The sequence below is a fragment of the Prunus persica genome, chromosome G8 (genome assembly GCF_000346465.2).
Source record: "Prunus persica cultivar Lovell chromosome G8, Prunus_persica_NCBIv2, whole genome shotgun sequence".
NCBI classification, from domain to species: domain Eukaryota; kingdom Viridiplantae; phylum Streptophyta; class Magnoliopsida; order Rosales; family Rosaceae; genus Prunus; species Prunus persica.
The window spans coordinates 13,922,776-13,944,841 of NC_034016.1; the positions used below are offsets into that span (position 1 = coordinate 13,922,776).

The 22,066-nt window shown below is 39.1% G+C and overlaps 3 protein-coding genes across 9 annotated transcripts; 2 read left to right on the forward strand and 1 right to left on the reverse strand.

Moving 5' to 3' along the window:
• On the forward strand, positions 929-5,766 carry LOC18766676 (TMV resistance protein N). The gene is made up of 5 exons (XM_007200741.2): positions 929-1,019; positions 1,548-2,118; positions 2,764-3,871; positions 3,958-4,242; positions 4,339-5,766. The coding sequence occupies exons 1-5, from the start codon at positions 929-931 to the stop codon at positions 5,764-5,766; spliced, it is 3,483 nt and encodes a 1,160-aa protein (XP_007200803.2).
• On the forward strand, positions 5,765-17,529 carry LOC18768775 (TMV resistance protein N). Of its 7 annotated transcripts, none has more exons than XR_002272867.1 (9): positions 5,765-7,136; positions 7,517-7,590; positions 7,764-8,278; positions 9,059-10,503; positions 11,558-12,665; positions 12,752-13,036; positions 13,159-15,721; positions 15,822-15,913; positions 16,358-17,529. XR_002272867.1 is itself a non-coding variant. In XM_007199583.2 (7 exons), the coding sequence occupies exons 4-7, from the start codon at positions 10,058-10,060 to the stop codon at positions 14,584-14,586; spliced, it is 3,267 nt and encodes a 1,088-aa protein (XP_007199645.2). In that variant the 5' UTR covers positions 5,765-7,136; positions 7,517-7,590; positions 7,764-8,278; positions 9,059-10,057; the 3' UTR covers positions 14,587-15,915. The 7 variants fall into 7 exon arrangements, 1 of the variants encoding a protein (XP_007199645.2); XR_002272866.1 differs by having other exon boundaries at positions 13,159-15,226; positions 15,391-15,913; XR_002272868.1 differs by having other exon boundaries at positions 5,765-6,936; positions 7,037-7,136; positions 13,159-15,913.
• On the reverse strand, positions 17,499-19,206 carry LOC18767061 (cold-regulated 413 plasma membrane protein 1). Its single transcript, XM_007200475.2, has 4 exons — positions 18,866-19,206; positions 18,277-18,384; positions 18,109-18,179; positions 17,499-17,987 (listed from the first exon to the last, which is right to left on the reverse strand). The coding sequence occupies exons 1-4, from the start codon at positions 19,039-19,041 to the stop codon at positions 17,734-17,736; spliced, it is 609 nt and encodes a 202-aa protein (XP_007200537.1). The 5' UTR covers positions 19,042-19,206; the 3' UTR covers positions 17,499-17,733.

Consider the following 22,066-nt stretch of genomic DNA (forward strand, 5'->3'; position numbering starts at 1 on the left):
GAAATCATAATTGTTGCCATTGAAAATGGGAGCACGAAACTCACTCATTCCAGATTCAGCCATCTGAGACCAAATCCACGAGATAGAGGTTATCAGCGTTGGATTTCCTCAACTCCGATTCTGATTTCAAGACGCCCAGATACAGAGTCGTAACCTGGCTCTGATACCATGTTGAGATTTCAATCAGAACTTGCACACACAATGCATCAGCTCACACAAAACAAAATGAATCGAAGAAAACATAAAAATGCAGAGAAAGAATGGCAACTCAGTAATGCTCAAAGGTTCGTTGTGTCACATCCCGGGATCGGCTCTGCTGTAGCACGATATTGTCCGCTTTGGGTCCCCCTCTCTGGCCCTCACAGTTTTGTTTTTAGGAACTTACGAGCAACTTCCCAGTGGGTCACCCATCCTGGGATTGCTCTGGCTCCCAACTCGTTTAACTTCGAAGTTCCTATGACTCCGAAGCCAGTGAGCTCCCAAAAGGCCTCGTGCTAGATGGATGCGGGTGTGCACATATAAGGCACATCACCCCCTCTCCGTTGGTTGATGTGAGATCTTACAATCTACCCCCCTTAAGGGCCCGACGTCCTCGTCGGCACACTCGCACCACACGGCAGAGTGGCTTTGATACCAAATTGTCACACCCCGGGATTGTCTCCGTCGTAGCACGATATTGTCCACTTTGGGCCCCCTTCTCTGCCCGCATGGTTTTGTTTCTGGGAACTCACGAGCAACTTCCCAGTGGGTCACCCATCCTGGGATTGCTTTGGCCCCCAACTCACTTAACTTCGGAGTTCATATGACTCCGAAGCCAGTGAGCTTCCAAAAGGCCTCGTGCTAGATAGATACGGGTGTGCACATATAAGGCACATCACCCTCTCTTCGTTGGTTGATGTGGGATCTTACACGTTGCTATGCACAAGACATGGCAGTGCACAGTACTCTCATTTCTAACGGAACTATTCCTTTTTACAATGCTGAGAATGTGATCTCAGCCTTACAATTGATCCAGCAATGTGAGCTGTACACTTGTCTTAAATCTGAGTCATATAAGATTCATCCAACCAAAATATTACATCTGTAAAATAAAACTTAAACCAGCAGGAATTTATAATTCAACAGCTATGACCCCAAAATCAATGATTAACTGATTCTCAATAGATCTTGGTCTATGCAATGTAAAATAATCTTTGTGGATTTCTTAGTTGTCTTTATCACCAACAAATCCACCCAAAAAAAAAAAAAAAAAAAGGTTTCCAACAGGGTCTCAGGTTTAAACTTCGTGGTACCTTATTAATGTGTACGCAAAAACTCCACTATCTAGCTTAGACTATAGCTTGTATTAAAAAAAAAAAAAAAAAAAAAAAAGTTTAAAGTAGAATTGAAAGACAACACTGAAACACACCAACAACTACGCCTATGAGCTTTTGTCGTTTTGGAGTGGAAAAGACCTTTCAAGTTTCAACGGAAGCGCACTGGCCCTTCCTCTTTCTTTGTTTCCTTTCCTTTCCTTTGTCTTCGCTTCACCTTCATTTACTTCGCAGTGTTCTCACAAGAAAGGTTGAAGCTCGCAGCTAACTTCCTTGCAGCTTCCCTCGCTCCATGCCTTACCCAGCTCTTTGATCAGCCTGTTTACTTCTCCGGCACCCAATCAAACGTCAGTCATTCAATGACATACGACGTCTTCCTGAGTTTCAGAGGCGAGGACACGCGATTCAACTTTACTGATCATCTGTACAGTAATTTGACTCGGAAGGGAATTAGGACCTTCATAGATGATGGTCTTAAGAGAGGGGAAGAAATATCACCGGCCCTTCTCAGAGCGATCGAAGAGTCGAAGATTTCCATCATCGTGTTCTCCGAAAACTATGCATCTTCGAAGTGGTGCTTGGATGAACTCGTCAAGATCCTTGAGAGTAAAGAAACAAGGGAGCAAATAGTTTGGCCTGTTTTTTACAAGGTGAATCCGTCGGATGTACGGCATCAAAGGGGCAGTTTCGGTCAGGCACTTGCTGACTATGAATGCGAGTTCAAAGATGACATGGAGAAGGTGCAAAGATGGAGGAGAAGTCTTACGAAAGCAGCCAATCTGTCCGGATGGTGTTTCATCAACGGGTATATATTTATTTTCAACCACGCACCTTAGCTGCTTACTAAACTTGTTTATTTCTGATCTTATAATAGAAATTGAAACTGTTAGAATAGGATCAGATTGGCTTTTAATACAAAGGCATTGTTTTTAATGTCAAATGCTTTTGAACATCCAAGGTTTAAAGATGTGGCTTTTGTGTGTCCTTTGAACCTGATCCTTATACAAATTGTCTAGTTTTTCGATCCCCAAATTAAGAATTATCCCTGCAAAAAACTTAGCAAAATCCGAAATCGTACCATTTGATTATCACCATGAACATCTTGTAGAGGAAAAGTAGTATTAACCTATTTGTTGCCGAATTTTTAGATGACTAAATATTTCAGATTTTGGTAATTTTTTGATGAACTGATTTTGGTAATTTTTTATAAGAGTGATCCTTGAATAACGCCCTTAAAAATAAACGGTTCATGTTATCCGAACCTGTGATCCGTTTTTGTAAATAGTCAAAAGGGGATTCCTTTTATATGGGAGTTGTACACATACACACATACACAGACACACAGACACACAGACACACAGACACAGACACAGACACACACACACACACACACACATATATACAAAATGTTATTCATCATTAATCTTTCGCATATTGTATAACCTTGCAGGCATGAATCAAAATTTATTGACAACATCGTTGAAGCGATTTCATTACAAGTATTAAACCATGCGTATTTGAATGTAGCAAAGTACCCAGTTGGAATAGAGTCTCGTGTGCGTGAGATAGATAAGCTTTTGGACGTTGGAGGAAACGATGTTCGCATGGTAGGGATATGGGGCACTGGTGGAATAGGTAAGACAACAATTGCTAAAGCTGTTTATAATTCCATCGCCCATATGTTTGAAGGTAGCTGTTTTCTAGATGATGTTAGAGAAAGATCAATGCCGTATGGAGGCTTAGTCAAACTACAAAGTATTCTTCTTTCTGAGATTCTAGGGGTGAAAGAAGTAAAGGTGACCAATGTTGACAAAGGAATCAATGTGATAAAGAAAATGTTGAATGGTAAGAAGCTTCTCTTAGTTCTTGACGATGTGAATCAATTGGACCAATTAAACAAATTAGTTGGAAGGTCTGATTGGTTTGGTTCAGGCAGCAGAATTGTTCTAACGACAAGAGATAAGCATTTGCTAATTGCTCATCAAGTCAATCTAATATATGAGGTTGAGAAGTTAGATCATTATGAGTCCTTAAAGCTCTTCGCCAGTTGGAATTCATTTTCAAGAAATGGACACTTAAAAGATGATTATGCGAAACTTGCAAACAATGTAGTAGACTATGCTGACGGTCTTCCATTAGCTCTGATGGTTTTGGGTTCACATCTATGTGGTAGAAGTATTGATCAATGGAAATATGCATTAGATGGTTACAGAAGAGTTCCTAACCGAGAGATTCAAGAAATTCTCAAAATAAGTTATAATGCACTAGAAGATGCGGTGAAGGACGTTTTCCTTGATATTGCATTTTTCTATAAAGGTCTAGGCGAGGATTATGTGATACAAATGCTAGAAGGTTGTGACCTCAACCCTAAGTATGATCTTGAAGTACTCGTGGAAAAGGCTCTTATAAATATTACGGAAGATGGCTGCATTTGGATGCATGATTTGATACAAGAAATGGGTAAAGAAGTAGTTCGCCAAGAGTCACCAACTGAGCCCGGAAAACGTAGTAGGTTGTGGTTTCATGAGGATGTTTACCATGTTTTAACAGAAAACACAGTAAGTAGAATATATAATTTAAAACATTTTATTTTTATTTTACAAAAAACTTTTCCTTTGCTAATAGTATTGCTTTTTCATACTAGGGAACGGATAAGATCAAGGGTATTATGGTGAATTTGCCTGCTGGGCTTGAGTCAGATGAGGTATGTTTGAATGCTGAAAGCTTCTCAAAGATGAAAAATCTTCGACTTTTTATAAATCATAATGCGCGCTTGTCTGGAGAGGTTGATTATCTTCCCAATGAGTTGAGGCTCCTTAGCTGGCCTGAATATCCGTCACAATCTTTGCCAGCCAATTTTAATCCAAAGAAACTTGTTGGTCTTGCTTTGCCTCGCAGCTGCATTTTACGACTGGATTTGGAATTCAAGGTATTCATTTTTTTCTCTTTCTTCTTAGCATGTTGTAAGTTTCTTTAAAGCTTATGATGCGATCTTCTCTCTTTTTCTCCTTGTTTTGTGGGACAGAGTTTGAAATTTATAAATTTGGAGCACAGCAAATTCCTAAGAAAAACCCCTGACTTCTCTGGAGTCCCAAACTTGGAGAAGTTGAATCTAAACTATTGTACAAGTTTAGTTGAGCTTCATCCTTCTGCTGGATTCCTTCATAAGCTTGTTAAGTTGAGTCTTACGGGATGCTGTAGTCTTACTCTGTTTCCAAGAATTGTCAACTTGAAATCTCTGCTGGAGTTGAATCTTTACGGTTGCATAAGTCTTGAGAATTTTCCTGAAATTAAGGGGAAGATGGAATCTTTGAAATACATGGATCTATCAGAGACTTCCATCAAAGAATTGCCTTCATCGTCAATTCGACATTTCACTCGTCTCGAGAATTTGAAATTAACCGGATGTGAAAACCTTACAAATCTTCCATGCAGCATTTATGAGTTGAAGCACCTAGAGACAATTTCTGTCCGTAAATGCTCAAAATTGGTTTCATTTCCTAAAGTGGCGAAGTCTGAAGATTCAAGGAGTGCAGAATCACTTGTGACTCTTCAAGGAGGCAATTTATCGTTTCCCAAGCTATCTAGATTCTATGTGGGCGGATCCAATCTTTCAGACATTGCCGATTTCCTTCTGACTCTTGATTGCATAACCACATTAACTAGACTTGATTTATCAAGAAGCAATTTCGTTAGTCTTCCCGTATGCATTAATAACTTTGTCAACTTGGATAAACTTTGGTTGGTTAGGTGCAACAGACTTAGAGAAATTCCAGATCTTCCACAAGCATTGCAACTTTTAGATGCGAGTGATTGCTTATCATTGGAAAGAGTTTCAAAATTGTCCAACATTTTGGAACGTAAAGAGTCTCAAATGTTCAGTCAAATGTACTTGACTAATTGTTGGAGACTGCGTAACAATCTGGTTCGAATTGTAAAGAAGAAAAATATGTTCATAAATCAAGTCAATCTCTTCTCTCTCATTCTCTTGTCTCTCACATCTCTTGTCGTGGTTGAATTTCCAGGAATGGGAATTCCAAAGTGGTTCAGTTATCGTAAGGATTTCAAGGATCTTCGCGAATGTCAATTCTCTATTAAAACCTCTCAAAATTTCAATTGGGAGAACAAAGGAATTTCTTTTTGTGCTTTTCTTGAAAAGACCGAAAATAGGTTATTTCTTTATATTAAACCCAGCATCAGGGAGTTTGCTATTGATATGTATGTGAATGAAAAAAGCACTGATAAAATGCATTCAGCAGGGATACAAGCGAGTTTAGTGTGGCTGTCATATGTCCCTTTCCATGATTTGATGTCGACAATGGCACGCACGAATAGAAATGTGAAAAGAACATGGGTGATGCCTCCTTATTTGCCTACAATCCGAGTTCATTTTGTGCGTATTAGCAAAGCTGTGAAAAGCTGCGGAGTCCACCTAGTAATGCCACCAGGATGAAGACCTTAGTATAGAGGCATGGGTATGTCCAGGAAGATGCCAATCGATCAATCCTCCAAAGGGAAAGGACAATAGCATTCAAATGTGATTGGGATGATAAGGATATGCATCCTTCTTACAAGCTGACATTCTCAAGCCCGTGGGTAGAATTTAGTGATCTATATTTGTGATTGTTTGTGTTAATTCCACATGATTGGTTTCTTAGACTTCAATTGAGTTTTGAATGGTGGATGTTGGAATGGTGCAGTCTTGCTCTATGCAAGATGAGATAAGAGGAGAGGAGACTGGTTTGCACCCTATTGTTTCAGAGTAGATGATGTCTACTAGGATATACCGTATAAAGTTATACTTCCAGAGCACTATTGTTTACAGCTTAGCAATTGTGCCACATGGAGCTCCGAGTTTGTGATCCCTTAGCGTTCTGGTGCTGCTATTCCTGGTGGCTTACATGGTCTTGCATTTCTTTTCGTGCAGCTGCTCTAATGGTTTCCTGGCTGTCTTTACTTCTTGCTGTTTGGTTTTGTAAATGATTTGTTACTGGTGTGGTGATTCTACTGTCCTTCCTTCAGTTTGGGGTTGCTAGTATTCCAGTCCCTAAGGGTTGGTCTCCCCTTGGTGCGCCACTGTTTTTGGCTAGTTGCTCTTCACAGTTCCTGTCTTTTGACCTGCTTTTATGGTTAGTGCTGCCTTGCTGTATTATTAAAGTGTGTTGCTGGCTGTAGACTTTGTTCTTCCTGCGGCTGCGTTGTGTTTTTTATAGCAGAACAGATTGCTGTTTGGCTCAGCCTTATTTTCTCCTTGGTGTTGCTGCACTAGTTCTCCTAATTGTTGTTGGTTAGGGCTTTGCATGTTGCCTCATGTTGGGGAGAGAAAGACAGAAATTAATGAAGCTGTTGTTCCAGAAGAAATTGAAAGCTCGTCCTTCGTTCGATGTAGATACTAGTGGACTTAAAGAACGGGGGTGCAGTCATCAACCCCAACAATGCTGTCCAAGTTCAAGTGTTCTTTTCGCAAGTTTAAGAGGAACTTTCACAAATGCAACTACTGCTAATGAGGCAGTAAAGCTCCAGTCTTGGCCCCTTACCACACAGGTGAGACAATCCCCATTGATTATTCCTGCCCCCGCATCACAAGCACCATCCAAGTCGATATTTTTCACTGATTCCTCTGGTCGGAGCAAAGTGCATTTATTTATGGGTTTCCTCAAGTCTTCTTCTGGCTTTGATTTAACCACTGATTCTTGTACTTCCAAAAAACTGTGCGGCTCCAGTTGAGGCTTGTGTTATGACAGGCATTGGATTCACTTGCAGACCTCAGAATACACTTTCAGAATGGCCTTCCGGATAGCCCAACTCACACAGGAGAAAATGGTCAGCTCTTTCTTCTCTGTTTGCCCCTGAATTTCCTGTGATGATATATAACTGTCAAGGCCGTTGGTTAAACCTGGTCACCTCACCTGTGATTCAAGTACTCCTGAATATAGCCTAGAAAGCTATTTTAGCTATTTTAGCTAATTTTGAATGTTTTATCATTGCTCCAACAAGCTACCAAAGTACAGTTCTGTTTCATTTTTGGTACACTATTGTAGGGCAAGCTCAATATAATTTTTCCTAATAACTATTTTGCATAAGTTAATTTATCCATCCATTTATAAAAGTTTATTCACATTATGTACTTGATCACTTCTTATGGACTCATTTGAGGATAATTCTAATCTCGTTCATGAAAGATAATGATGTTTTTAATGCAGATGACATTGGTCAGCCAGATAGGCAATGAAATCATGCAGAGGAAGAAGAATGAATCGAATTTAACTGTCTCAAGGTGAATATGTCGTGGATAGCATTGAAAACAAACCCCTGCCCTCTCATCTCACCTCCCATCTATTTGCCTCAGTAGATGAGATTCTGTTTGTTGGGGTCTTAGCACTAATTTCCACTTTCTTTATTCGAATCTTCTGAAGTTTTGAATATGTTGATTTCCCAATTGGTTCACAGGTTTGGTATTTTGGAAACAACTTTGAGTCTTTTCTTATTGCTGCGGTGATGCTTGACAGAAAGGCATTGGGGGACTTGGGACCAGAGCATGCTTCTACCTGTTATTATGTCTAAACCTAAAGGCAAGAAAAAAAACATTTTTGATGAGCACAAAAGTAATGGTCAGAAACACCATACTCAATGCCCGTTTGCTAATTGCATGCTTGCTGATGGCTAATGTTTACTCGTCAGAATTCAGAAACACCATGGCTGAGCTTCGAATTTTCTAGATGTAAAGGGTCAAATCCCTTTGAGACGTTAAATTTCAAAACACATCCATAGCCATGTCATCATCCTTGATAATGCTCCCAGCTGGGGTGTTGCAACTTTGTGACTCGCATGTGATTGGTTGGATGAACTTGTCAAATTGCCGGAGACTCTGTGACAATCTGGCCCGTGTGGCAAAGATGAAAAAGATTGTACTGTGTCTGGTTGTTCTGTCCTCTCTGTTTCTCTCCCAACAATCTGTGTTTGAGGTTATGCAACTCAACTCCATTATTTGATCTTGAATAAGTTTTATTCAAAAATTAATGCTTTCATAATTTGATATGTGCTTTTAAATATTTTAAGTTATATGCTGCTGAGTGGGATATCCTTTAGGGATATAGGAAAAGGAAATTCTAGCTAAAATATCAGATAAATGGCAGCAGAGTTTTAGATTTAACAGAAATTCAGTTATTCAGCAGATCTTTCATAAATTTTATATTTTCTTAAGCCGCCTTAGGTACCCAGATATAAAGATGTTGCCTTTGGTAATTAAGTTGCCTTCAAATAAATTTGTTGCCTTCAGATTTATTGGTTGCCTTCGGTTTAGTCAGCATACTTGACAGTTGCCCCACTAGTTCTGTTGGTACCCCGACTCGTACGGAGCGAGAAATGCGGATCAGGCTGACTAAGGTCCCCTGAATCCTGCGAGTTGCGGCTCGGGTTGACCTTGTGTCACCGAGACCTGCGAGTGCATGTCACCAATGGTGATGTGAGGAATTGACGGATATCAGGAATTGACGGAAATAAAGGGTACACCTATGTGGTAGTTTTAAAGTGATTTCAATGCTTTTAAAATATTGATATTGACCATGAGTATAATTGGCATATATGTATATAAATATATGAATGCATTGATTTTAATATGAATATAATGAAGAGAATGATTTAGTTTTGCATAACTGTTTTTACAGTAGGGTTAGTATGTTCCTATGTATTTTCTAAACCTTGTTTTTGAGTCCACTCACATTTTCAATGTTTTGCACCCCCAGGCAGTAGACATGCATCAGTGAGCCACCACATGGCAGTTTCTGCTTCCAGCACTTCCTCAGTTTGATGTAGGGTTTCTTGGTTCACAAGTTGTTTCCTTCCTTGTAGATTGATCTGTATAGTTGCTTTGATATTGCCTTGGGACGTGTATACTGGCGGTTGGTGTATATTTAAATGCTTGTTTTGACAGGTGTAAATTTTGAGAATGCTCGAATTACAAGGAAAACTCTGCCGAATTTTCGGCATGAGTCAAACCTAAAATGGATTTGAGCTAAGAGGAAGAAGGGCAATTATGTCATTTGTGCCCGGCACCGCCAGGTGTCGGACACGCACAGGGTCCGGCTCAGATTCCATAGTGGAATTTGGGTCGGGTCTTGTCATTTTAAGATTTTTTTTAGTATTTGAATGATGATAAACTTTAGATATGCAAAGCTGGAGAAACTGGAAAAGCATACAGGAACCCTAAAACTTGAATTAGCATGGAAATCTGACCCAAAAAAAAGAAGAAAAAGAATGGGCCTGAAAAACTTAAAAAAAAAACACCTTCAATTGTTGTTTTTGTTGGGCTTCGGCAGAGATCCGAACCAACCCGACCTGCTTAAATCAGGTTTTGATGTAAGTTGAAAATGGGCCTCAAAATAGATGCACGGTTTGTCATTTGGGCCTGCCAACATGGCCCAGTTCGGCATGCGGTTGGGACCCATAACTGGCCCGACCCGACCCGTGTGCAGCCCTAGTTTAAGGTAGAATTAAAGGACAACACTGAAACACACCAACTACTACGCGTGTGAGCTTTTGTCGTCATGGACTGGAAAAGACGTTTGAAGTTTCAACGAAAGAACACTGGCCCTTCCTCTTTCTTTGTTTCCTTTCCTTTCCTTCACCTTCATCGACTTCGCTGTGTTCTTGGTTGAAGAAAAAAAACCCAGAGGCCATGCCCTTCCCAGATCTTTGATCAGCCTGTTTAATTCTCCGGCACGCAATCAAACGACAGTCATTCAATGATATACGACGTCTTCCTGAGTTTCAGAGGCGAGGACACGCGATTCAACTTTACTGATCATCTGCACAGTCATTTGACTCGGAAGGGAATTAGAACCTTCATAGATGATGGTCTTAAGAGAGGGGAAGAAATATCACCGGCCCTTCTCAGAGCGATCAAAGAGTCGAAGATTTCTATCATCGTGTTCTCCGAAAACTATGCATCTTCGAAGTGGTGCTTGGATGAACTCGTCAAGATCCTTGAGAGTAAAGAAACAAGGGAACAAATAGTTTGGCCTGTTTTTTACAAGGTGAATCCGTCGGATGTACGGCATCAAAGGGGTAGTTTCGGTCAGGCACTTGCTGACTATGAATGCGAGTTCAAAGATGACATGAAGAAGGTGCAAAGATGGAGGAGAAGTCTTACGAAAGCAGCCAATCTGTCCGGATGGTGTTTCATGAACGGGTATATATTTATTTTCAACCACGCACCTTAGCTGCTTACTAAACTTGTTTATTTCTGATCTTTTAATACAAAGGCATTGTTTTTAATGTCAAATGCTTTTGAACATCCAAAGTTTAAAGATGTGGTTTTTGTGTGTCCTTTGAACCTGATCCTTATACATACAAACTGTCTAGTTTTTCGAACCCCAAATTAAGAATTATCCTTGCAAAAAATTAGCAAAATCCGAAATCGTACCATTTGATTATCACATGACTAAATATTTGTAGAGGAAAAGTTGTATTAATCTATTTGTTGCCGCATTTTTAGATGACGAAATATTTCGGATTTTGGTAATTTTTTTTATACGAGTGATCCTTGAATAATGTCCTTAAAAATAAACGGTTATGTTATCCGAACCTGTGATCCATTTTTGTAAATAGTCAAAAGGGGATTCCTTTTAGAAGGGAGTTGTACACACACATATATAGGCTTTTTTTTAATCACAAATGGTCCCTGAGGTTTACGAAATTATCACCTTTCGTCCCTAACGTTTTTTTGTGACACTAATAGTCTTTAAGGTTACCCTCCACACAACAAAATGGTCCCTACCATTAGCTTCCGTCAAATTTTCTGTTAAATTGTTAACACAGGGAAGTGGGTATGCGAGGAGGGGGAGGGAAAGTTAACACAGGGAGGGGGAGAGAGAAAGCGAAGGGAGGAAGAGGAGGGAGAGAGGAGTGGGTTTGCAAGGGGGAAAGGGAAAGAGAACACAAGGAAAGGGAGAGAGAGAAAGATATTTAAAAATATATTAAAAAGATGCACCATTGGATGTGTGGGTTCCACATATGTGCCACGTGATCAATTTAACAGAAAATTTGAAGGAAGCTAACGGCAGGGACCATTTTGATGGGTGGAGGCTAACCTTAAGGACCATTAGTGTGTAAAAAACATTAGGGACGGAATTTGATAATTTCGCAAACCTCAGGGACCATTTGTGATAAAAAGCATATATATATATATAATATTACAAAATGTTATTCGTCATTAATCTTTCACATGTTGTATAACCTTGCAGGCATGAATCAAAATTTATTGACAACATCGTTGAAGCGATTTCATTACAAGTATTAAACCATGCATGTTTGAATGTAGCAAAGTACCCAGTTGGAATAGAGTCTCGTGTGCGTGAGATAAATAAGCTTTTGGGCGTTGGAGGAAACGATGTTCGCATGGTAGGGATATGGGGCACTGGTGGAATAGGTAAGACAACAATTGCTAAAGCTGTTTATAATTCCATCGCCCATATGTTTGAAGGTAGCTGTTTTCTAGATGATGTTAGAGAAAGATCAATGCCGTATGGAGGCTTAGTCAAACTACAAAGTATTCTTCTTTCTGAGATTCTAGGGGTGAAAGAAGTAAAGGTGACCAATGTTGACAAAGGAATCAATGTGATAAAGAAAATATTGAATGGTAAGAAGCTTCTCTTAGTTCTTGACGATGTGAATCAATTGGACCAATTAAACAAATTAGTTGGAAGGTCTGATTGGTTTGGTTCAGGCAGCAGAATTGTTCTAACGACAAGAGATAAGCATTTGCTAATTGCTCATCAAGTCAATCTAATATATGAGGTTGAGAAGTTAGATCATTATGAGTCCTTAAAGCTCTTCGCCAGTTGGAATTCATTTTCAAGAAATGGACACTTAATAGATGATTATGCGAAACTTGCAAACGAGGTAGTAGACTATGCCGACGGTCTTCCATTAGCTCTGATGGTTTTGGGTTCACATCTATGTGGTAGAAGTATTGATCAATGGAAATATGCATTAGATGGTTACAGAAGAGTTCCTAACCGAGAGATTCAAGAAATTCTCAAAATAAGTTATAATGCACTAGAAGATGCGGTGAAGGAAATTTTCCTTGATATTGCATTTTTCTATAAAGGTCTAGGCGAGGATTATGTGATACAAATACTAGAAGGTTGTGACCTCAACCCTAAGTACAATCTTGAAGTACTCGTGGAAAAGGCTCTTATAAATATTACGAAAGATGGCTGCATTTGGATGCATGACTTGATAGAAGAAATGGGTAAAGAAGTAGTTCGCCAAGAGTCGCCAACTGAGCCCGGAAAACGTAGTAGGTTGTGGTTTCACGAGGATGTTTACCATGTTTTAACAGAAAACACAGTAAGTAGAATATATAATTTAAAACATTTTATTTTTATTTCACAAAAAACTTGTCCTTTGCTAATAGTATTGCTTTTTCATACTAGGGAACGGATAAGATCAAAGGTATTATGGTGAAGTTGCCTGCTGGGCTTGAGTCAGATGAGGTATGTTTGAATGCTGAAAGCTTCTCAAAGATGAAAAATCTTCGACTTTTTATAAATCATAATGTGCGCTTGTCTGGAGAAGTTGATTATCTTCCCAATGAGTTGAGGCTCCTTATCTGGCCTGAATATCCGTCACAGTCTTTGCCAGCCAATTTTAATCCAAAGAAACTTGTTCGTCTTACTATGCCTCGTAGCCGCATTTTACGACTGGATTTGGAATTCAAGGTATTTAAAATGACTGGTATTTTCAGGAGTTCATTTTTTTCTCTTTCTTCTTAGCATGTTGTAAGTTTCTTTAAAGCTTATGATGCGATGATCTCTCTTTTTCTCCCTGTTTTGTTTGACAGAGTCTGAAATTTATAAATTTGAAGCACAGCAAATTCCTAAGAAAAACCCCTGACTTCTCTGGAGTCCCAAACTTGGAGAAGTTGAATCTAAAGTATTGTACAAGTTTAGTTGAGCTTCATCCTTCTGCTGGATTCCTTCATAAGCTTGTTAAGTTGAGTCTTACGGGATGCCGTAGTCTTACACTGTTTCCAAGAATTGTCAACTTGAAATCTCTGCTGGTGTTGAATCTTGATGGTTGCATAAGTCTTGAGAATTTTCCTGAAATTAAGGGGAAGATGGATTCTTTGAAATACCTGGATCTATCAAAGACTTCCATCAAAGAATTGCCTTCATCGTCAATTCGACATTTCACTCGTCTCAAGGAATTGAATTTAACCGGATGTGAAAACCTTACAAATCTGCCATGCAGCATTTATGAGTTGAAGCACCTAAAGGCAATTTCTGTCCATAAATGCTCAAAATTGGTTTCATTTCCTAAAATGGCGAAGTCTGAAGATTCAAGGAGTGCAGAATCGCTTGTGACTCTTCATGGAGGCAATTTAGCATTTCCCAAGCTATCTACATTCTATGTGGGGGGATCCAATCTTTCAGACATTGCCAATTTCCTTCTGACTCTTGATTGCATGACCACATTAACTAGACTTGATCTATCAGGAAGCAATTTCGTTAGTCTTCCCGTATGCATTAATAACTTTGTCAACTTGGGTGAACTTCGGTTGGTTAGTTGCAAGAGGCTTAGAGAAATTCCAGATCTTCCACAAGCATTGCAAGTTTTAGATGTGAGTGATTGCTTATCATTGGAAAGAGTTTCAAAATTGTCCAACCTTTTGGAACGTATAGAGTCTCAAATGTTCATGGAAATGAGTTTGCTTAATTGTTGGAGACTGCGTAACAATCTGGTTCGAATTGCAAAGAAGAAAAATATGTTCATAAATCAAGTCAATCTCTTCTCTCTCTTTCTCTTGTCTCTCACATCTGATCTCGTGGTTGAATTTCCAGGAAGGGGAATTCCAAAGTGGTTCAGTTATCGTAAGGATTTGAAGGATCTTTGCGAATGTCAATTCTCTATTAAAACCTCTCAAAATTTCAATTGGGAGAACAAAGGAATTTCTTTATGTGCTTTTCTCGAAAAGACCAAAAATAGGTTAATATTGGATATTAAACCCAGCATCAGGGAGTTTGCTATTGATATTTACGTGAATGAAGAATACAATGATAATATTCGTTCAACAGGGAAAGAATCGAGTTTTGTGTGGCTGTTCTATGTCCCTTTCCATGATTTGATGTCGACAATGGCATGCACGAAAAGAAATGTGAAAAGAACATGGGTGATGCCGCCTTATTTGCCTACAATCCGTGTTCATTTTGTGCGTATTAGCGAAGTTGTGAAATGCTGCGGAGTCCACCTGGTAATGCCACCAGGATGAAGACCTCAGTATAGAGGCATGGGTATGTCCAGGAAGATACCAATCGAATGTGATTGGGATGATAAGGATTTGCATCCTTCTTACAAGCTGACATTCTCTAGCCCGTGGGTAGAATTCAGTGATCTATATTTGTGATTGTTTGTGTTAATTCCACAAGATTGGTTTCTTAGACTTCAATTGAGTTTTGAATGGTGGATGTTGGAATGGTGCAGTCTTGCTCTATGCAAGATGAGATAAGCGGAGAGGAGACTGGTTTGCACCCTGTTGTTTCAGAGTAGATGATGTCCACTAGGATATACTGTATAAAGTTATACTTCCAGAGCACTATTGTTTACAGCTTAGCAATTGTGCCACATGGAACTCCAAGTTTGTGATCCCTTAGTGTTCTGGTGCTGCTATTCCTGGTGGCTTACATGGTCTTGCTTTTCTTTTCGTGCAGCTGCTCTAATGGTTTCCTGGCTGTCTTTACTTCTTGCTGTTTGTTTTGTGAAAGATTTGTTACTGGTGTGGTGATTCTACTGCCCTTCCTTCAGTTTGGGGTTGCTAGTATTGCAGTCCCTATGGGTTGGTCTCCCCTTGGTGCGCCACTGTTTTTGGCTAGTTGCTCTTCACAGTTCCTGTCTTTTGACCTGCTTTTATGGTTAGTGCTGCCTTGCTGTATTATTAAAGTGTGTTGCTGGCTGTAGACTTTGTTCTTCCTGCAGCCGCGTTGTGTTTTTTTATAGCAGAACAGATTGCTGTTTGGCTCAGCCTTATTTTCTCCTTGGTGTTGCTGCATTAGTTCTCCTATTTGTTGTTGGTTAGGGCTTTGCATGTTGCATCATGTTGGGGAGAGAAAGACGGAAATTAATGAAGCTGTTGTTCCAGAAGAAATTGAAAGCTCGTCCTTCATTCGATGCAGATACTAGTGGACTTAAAGAAAGGGGGTGCCGTCATCAACCCCAACAATGCTGTCCAAGTTCAAGAGTTGTTTTCGCAAGTTTAAGAGGGGCTTTCACAAATGCAACTACTGCTAATGAGGCAGTAAAGTTCCGGTCTTGGCCCCCTACCATACAGGCGAGACAATCCCTAGTGATTATTCCTGCCCCCGCATCACAAGCACCATCCAAGTCGATATTTTTCACTGATTCCTCTGGTAGGAGCAAAGCGCATTTATTTATGGGTTTCCTCAAGTGTTCTTCTGGCTTTGATTTAACCCCTGATTCTTGTACTTCCAAAAAACTTTGCGGCTCCAGTTGAGGCTTGTGTTATGACAGGCATTGGATTCACTTGCAGACCTCAGAATACACTTTCAGAATGGCCTTCCAGATAGCCCAACGCACACGAGGTAATGGTCAGCTCTTTCTTCTCTGTTTGCCCCTGAATTTCCTGTGATGATATATAACTGTCAAGGCCATTGGTTAAACCTGGTCACCTCACCTGTGATTTAAGTACTCCTGAATATAGCCTAGAAAGCTATTTTAGCTCATTTTGAATATTTTATCGTTGCTCCAACAAGCTACCAAAGTACAGTTGTTTTTCATTTTTGGTACGCTATTGTGGGGCGAGCTCAAGATAATTTTTCCTAATAACCATTTTGCATAAGTTAACTGTCTCAAGGTGAATATGTCGTGGATAGCATTGAAAACAAACCCCTGCCCTCTCATCTCATCTCTATCTATTTGCCTCAGTAGATGAGATTCTGTTTGTTGGGGTCTTAGCACTAATTTCCACTTTCTTTATTCGAATCTTTTGAAGTTTTGAATATGTTGATTTCCCAATTGGTTCACAGGTTAAACAACTTTGAGTCTCTTCTTATTGCTGCGTTGGTGCTTGACAGAAAGGCATGGGGGGACTTGGGGGACCAGAGCATGCTTCGACCTGTTATTATGTCTAAACCTAAAGGCAAGAAAAAAAACATATTTGAAGAGCACAAAAGTAATGGTCAGAAACACCATACTCAATGCCCTTTTGCTAATTGCATGCTTGCTGATGGCTGATGTTTACTCGTCAGAATTCAGAAACACCATGGCTGAGCTTCAAATTTTCTAGATGTAAAGGGTCTTCATTTGGAACCAAACGGTCCAAGTCCCTTTGAGACGTTAAATTTCAAAACACATCCATAGCCATGTCATCATCCTTGATAGTGCTCCCAGCTGGGGTGTTGCAACTTTGTGACTTGCATATGATTGGTTGGATGAACTTGTCTAATTGCCGGAGACTCTGACAATCTGGCTGGTGTGGCACAGATGAAAAAGATTGTACTGTGTCTGGTGGTTCTGTCCTCTCTGTTTCTCTCCCAACAATCTGTGTTTGAGGTTGTGTTTCCAGGAAATGAGGTTCCAAAGTGGTTCAGCTGTTGTAGGGATTTGAAGGAGCGTAGTGAATGTGAAGTTGCTGTTGAAATCCCTCCCAATTTCAAATGGTCAAAAACAGGGTTGGCTCTCTGTGCTGCTGTTGAAATTAAGCAAAACAGGTCTGGCAATTGTTGCTTGATAGCCAGAGTTTACATGGATGAAGAATGCTCTCATGAACATGCAGTTTATTTCGATTCGAAAGAGAGGAGTCAGCTCACCTGTGGCTGTATTATCCCATTCCATACAATGATAGCCAAGACAAGAAGTGGCTTGCCACCTTATAAGTTCCAAGTTAGTTTTGAGCTTACCATCAAAGGCTCAGTCTTTTTCGAAAGCTGCGGAGTCCACCTAGTGATCAAGGATGATTTGCCAGTGCCCAAAACAAAGTTTTTCCTTAATCATTGCCTTCAAATGTAATGCTGGGCGAGTCCCATGTGATTCTCTCTCTCTCTCTCCCTCTCTCTCTCTCTCTCCTTGTTTTTGGTCTTCCTTCTAATTAAGTTGTATTTCTTTCTTCATTTGTTGTTGAAAAAAAGAGTTCCAATAACATATGATGTTTATTACATAAAGATAATAAGAGAAGGTCCATCAAGAATCACTGAACAAATACTGAGCTCTCTCTACATCATCAAAGAGAAATAAGTCTCTTCCACAAGGTTTCTGCTCACACAAATACAAACTAGACTCGTACGTAAACACAATGAAAATATGAATTTTGTTGGTGTCTACATGAATTAAATACAAAAAAGGAATTTAACACAATGTCCAAACCACAACAGACCCCACATGATGGTAAGAACGGTAGTAAAGCCTATAGGATGTCAAGCACCAATGCCCAAACAGGGTAGACGAACAGAATAACTATGCCAACGGTATTTGATACGCCATTGGCTTTTGTGAAAGCATTTCTGAACCCACCGGCTGCCCGGATGTGTTCTTGCAGCAAATAACCAGCGATGACGAGACATATTACAACGCCAATCCAGTCGCCCCTCACGGTGTTTGCAATTAAACTAGGAGCAACGACTATAAGGAGAATCAACGCAGCCGGCAATTCAAGCCACTCTGGAAGTAACCATCATAACCAGTAAGCACAAACAGAAAACAAAGGATCAACTTCTAGGTAACATAATATAAATCAACTTCCCAAGCTAACTCAGCACTGGGAATAAAATTTGCCTTTTACCTGGGAAATGTTTAGGAAAGAAAATCCGTAAGATGACAGCAACTAAAGCAATCCATTGTCCAATCTGTCCCCTGTGAAATTAACCATTTAGAAGAGTTTAGAGGGAGAGAAAAGAATGAACAGATAATAGGAAATATGCAACTGATAATACAGAGTATAGAAAATAACCTGAAGATGTTGAACAATATTGAGGGAAGGGTAAAGAAAATGTAGGGGATTAAGAGCCCTGTAAGGATGTTTGATTTCCAGTTTGTTCGATCCAAGATCAACAGATAGCTGCAGTAAGCACAGATAGAAACAGGTAAGGTCGTGCATATTTTCTCAAATCAAATCACTTCACATCAGAAAAAGGGTGATAAATTGACAATCTGTGCCACTCACTCAGAAGTCTATATATTCGCAATGATATTACTAACACCGTTAAAATCACTCAAAAAGTCTGCAATCTGTAAAATAAATAACTGACAAAAAAATTCCACTTTAGCCTTCCATCGAACGTACAAATGAAAAATCTTAGTTACAGAGCAATCACAATCAAAACTTTGAAAAACCAATGTAGAAATAAGCACAGAATTTTCAGTACAGAACAGATCGTGTATTTTGTAAGACAGACACAGCCACATGATAGATCAAGTATATGAAATTAACATGATTAAACTATTACCCAGAAACACATATGAATGAATATCTGTTAAAATCAAATTCATGACACAAAGATCAACCAAAACAAATCTCAATAACAAGGAGAGGGGCACACATTGCAGCAAAAGCAGCAACCCATTTGAGGAAAGAGGTGCCAAAGCCTACGCTGCCCAGATTGATGGCATGGTTGGCAAGCTTTTTAGCAGCAGTGGCAACGTCTTTGAGATCTGAGTGGATCAATTCATTTGCATCTGATTCAGTCATCATTTTCAAGTAGCTCTGTTTTGCCATCTCCAATTTCTCTCTCTCTCTCTCTCTCTCTGATCACAAACCCAACAAACACAAAACCACCCTTTGACTGTTCAAAACACAGACAGAAACGGAGTACAGTGAAGTTTACTAGGAGAAGGCAGAGAGTTAACTCGACGTTGGGTTTTCTTGTGTATATAAGGAAGGAAGTGGGTGGAAGATTTGAGAAAATATCTATAAAAAGAATTATTGGCGCCACGTAGCAGTATTGGCAACCAATAATGTTTGGGCAAGTGGTGAGTGGCACCAGCTATTTTATGATGTGGACGCTCCTTCTATGTCTTCTGGATTAATCACAATGGTGGACCCCTTGTTCGTTGTCTCTGTCTGATTTTGTTTATTTAATTATTTTTCTTGAAAGAACTAAGGAAGTTCTGCATTATTGAATTCAAGCTTATAAAGTTGATTATCTTTATTTAAATATTCGAGGAAATTTGTGAAGAATCCGTTAACGTCGTGATTTGGAATAATTGATCATTTCATAATAGGAAATGTCATATATATGGAAATTTTGTAGACATGTTGCCAATCCCCCCTAAGAAAAATGAACTGAAAGATCCAACAGTGTACCAGATGCACAATCCAACAGGCGACTTCCAATTAAGTAAAATTTAACTGCATCCAAGTTTTCTTTGTGGGGTTTCTTTCTGGTAGTTGGAAGTTGGTGTGTGCAATTTTACACTGTTTTCTTTGTCGACATAAAGGTTCATGTAGTTTTGCAATGAGGTCCTTATAGTTGGGTTTCATTTGCAATTCAGGACATGTTTATAATTTGGTGATTCTTTTAAAACAGAAAGCGTCATCGTGTAAGGCTGTCGTGGAAATATCAATACGTGAAAAGATCATTTTATCCCTTTGTCGCAAAATATCCCCGTCAGCCTAGTGTCTTGTCTAGTCGACCGACTCATTTTGATCCCTTCTTCATAATAAGTATTCAATTCTACTAAAGTATGATGACTTGGACTTCCTAGGCACCGCATATAATTTTGGCAGAAAACCCCCATGTGCAGTGCAGCCTTTCTCTCAATGTTCCATGCGCGCATCACCTGACATTTTTGTCAAGGGGTTTGTGTTGGTTTTTACAAAGCATTACAAATATATTTGAGTTAGAATGTCTCATATTGAAAAATTAGAGTTCTTTAAAGGTTATTAGGCCATTTCCAATAGTTGGAGTTTTTAAAAGGGTTAATAGAGCTTCATTTAGAACTCCGATGAAATTTTTGGAGCTCTAAAGGTGTCTCTCTCACAATGAAATGTCATATATTCATAGTGGACGCTATATTTTTTTATGATGTAATTTGATTCACGTGGTTTTTGTTTTTTCTTAATTATTTTACTTTAATGTTTGTTCATGCTATGTTAGTTTTTTATTTATTTTTAATTTGGACAAGATTGGGAAATCAACATTTTATTTCATAGATATGATACAACAACATGGTTAAATTCAAACACGATGCACAACATTAATTTGGTGGTCCTCCCAAATTTGGATATGGGTCCCTTGCATTATGACTTTCCACCCCTCTTTTATCTATATTGTTAGATAATATTGTGGTAGCATGGTAACAACTGGATATGGGTTCCCTCCGTTATGACCTTCCATCCCTATGCCATTTATATTTGTCAAATAATAATAGTGGCAGATGGATATGGGTCTCATTCGTTATGGCTTCAAATAAATTTTTTTTATCTCTTCATGTTACATCTCACAATAACAATTGGATCCAATTACTTCATACGAATCTCATCTGTATATTTGTTATCTCTGAAACCATCATATCCTCTATAAATGAACAACCATCTTATTTTCGTAACACGCCACCTCCCAACTCTTGTATTCTAAATATTCCTTCTTCTACCACCACACTAGAATGGCCAACAATGATATGATAGCTCTTCTAATGATGAGACAGGTGCCAACATAATGTTTTTAGAAATGTTCGAAAGCTACCGAAGGAAAAAAGCAGTGAAGAAGAAGGAGAAGGCCTCGATGGCATTGGAAAACTTGGTTTCTCACCACAAGTGAAGATGACAGCTGCCTTACGTATGCTTGCATATGGTACGGCAGCTGACCTTAATGATGATTACTTGAAGATACCAGAGACCACATCATTTGAAGCTTGCAAGAGATTCTGTCATGTAGACAACAACTTATACGGAGCTAAATATCTTCTGGAACGGCTTCATATGGTGAATCATCATCTACATAAATGGATTCACTCATTGGAGAAGTGTTCACAGAGGGGGAGGATTGGAACTCTTTATAGGGTTGCCACTTATGAGCATGTTGAACAACATTCCAATTGTGGTCAAGTAGGAATGCTTTCTTGGTATTCTCGAAAAAAAGTTGTTTTGCATCAATTATCTACACATATTATATGCAAGAATTTAAATTAGTTGACAAAATAAATTATAAAATTATAAAAATTCACATTGTCCATTTCATTTTGCCCACTCATGTTTGACCATGCCACTTAAGTAAGACACTCGGAGAATTTGTTGCACATTTGGGAGATGTTCATCCAACGCGATTTCAAGCTCTTTGATGACCTAACTTCCTGGGCATCAAGATGAAATCGTATGAATTGGTCTCTTATCCGATTCCACATCGTTAAACTTGATTGACAATTCCCAATAATTGGATCTTCACTAATGATTATCCCAGCTCGGCATAGAGTAACATCTTCATCGATGGAGTAATTTTTGCTTCGAACCTTCAGCCATTAGTGGAAAAGAGATTAACAAAAAATTAAATAATTTAGTGAATGAAAAAATTTGACAAATTGATCAAGAGTGATAAAGATGTTGTGGTGAGATATGGTAGATATTTATAGAAAGAATTGAGTTGCAAATCTATTTAAAAAGAAAAGGAAAAAAGAATATAGCTGTTTATAGCCGTTGGTTCCACAACTTTTGAAAAAGTGGGTCAGCATGGTGGCAAGCATGCTGTTGTAGTTCTTTAATTACGTTTTGAATGAAACTTAAGAGAGGAAATGTTAAGGGATGT

Excerpts from the sequence above, each read along its gene's own strand:
- LOC18766676 (XM_007200741.2), top strand. The coding sequence starts at position 929 with ATGGCAGTGCACAGTACTCTCATTTCTAACGGAACTATTCCTTTTTAC. Across the intron at positions 2,119-2,763 it reads GGATGGTGTTTCATCAACGG|GCATGAATCAAAATTTATTG; the intron begins GTATATATTTAT and ends ATAACCTTGCAG. Across the intron at positions 3,872-3,957 it reads ATGTTTTAACAGAAAACACA|GGAACGGATAAGATCAAGGG; the intron begins GTAAGTAGAATA and ends TTTTCATACTAG.
- LOC18768775 (XM_007199583.2), top strand. The coding sequence starts at position 10,058 with ATGATATACGACGTCTTCCTGAGTTTCAGAGGCGAGGACACGCGATTC. Across the intron at positions 10,504-11,557 it reads GGATGGTGTTTCATGAACGG|GCATGAATCAAAATTTATTG; the intron begins GTATATATTTAT and ends ATAACCTTGCAG. Across the intron at positions 13,037-13,158 it reads GACTGGATTTGGAATTCAAG|AGTCTGAAATTTATAAATTT; the intron begins GTATTTAAAATG and ends TTTGTTTGACAG.
- LOC18767061 (XM_007200475.2), bottom strand. The coding sequence starts at position 19,041 with ATGGCAAAACAGAGCTACTTGAAAATGATGACTGAATCAGATGCAAAT. Across the intron at positions 18,180-18,276 it reads ATATTGTTCAACATCTTCAG|GGGACAGATTGGACAATGGA; the intron begins GTTATTTTCTAT and ends TTAATTTCACAG. Across the intron at positions 17,988-18,108 it reads CTTTCCTAAACATTTCCCAG|AGTGGCTTGAATTGCCGGCT; the intron begins GTAAAAGGCAAA and ends GGTTACTTCCAG.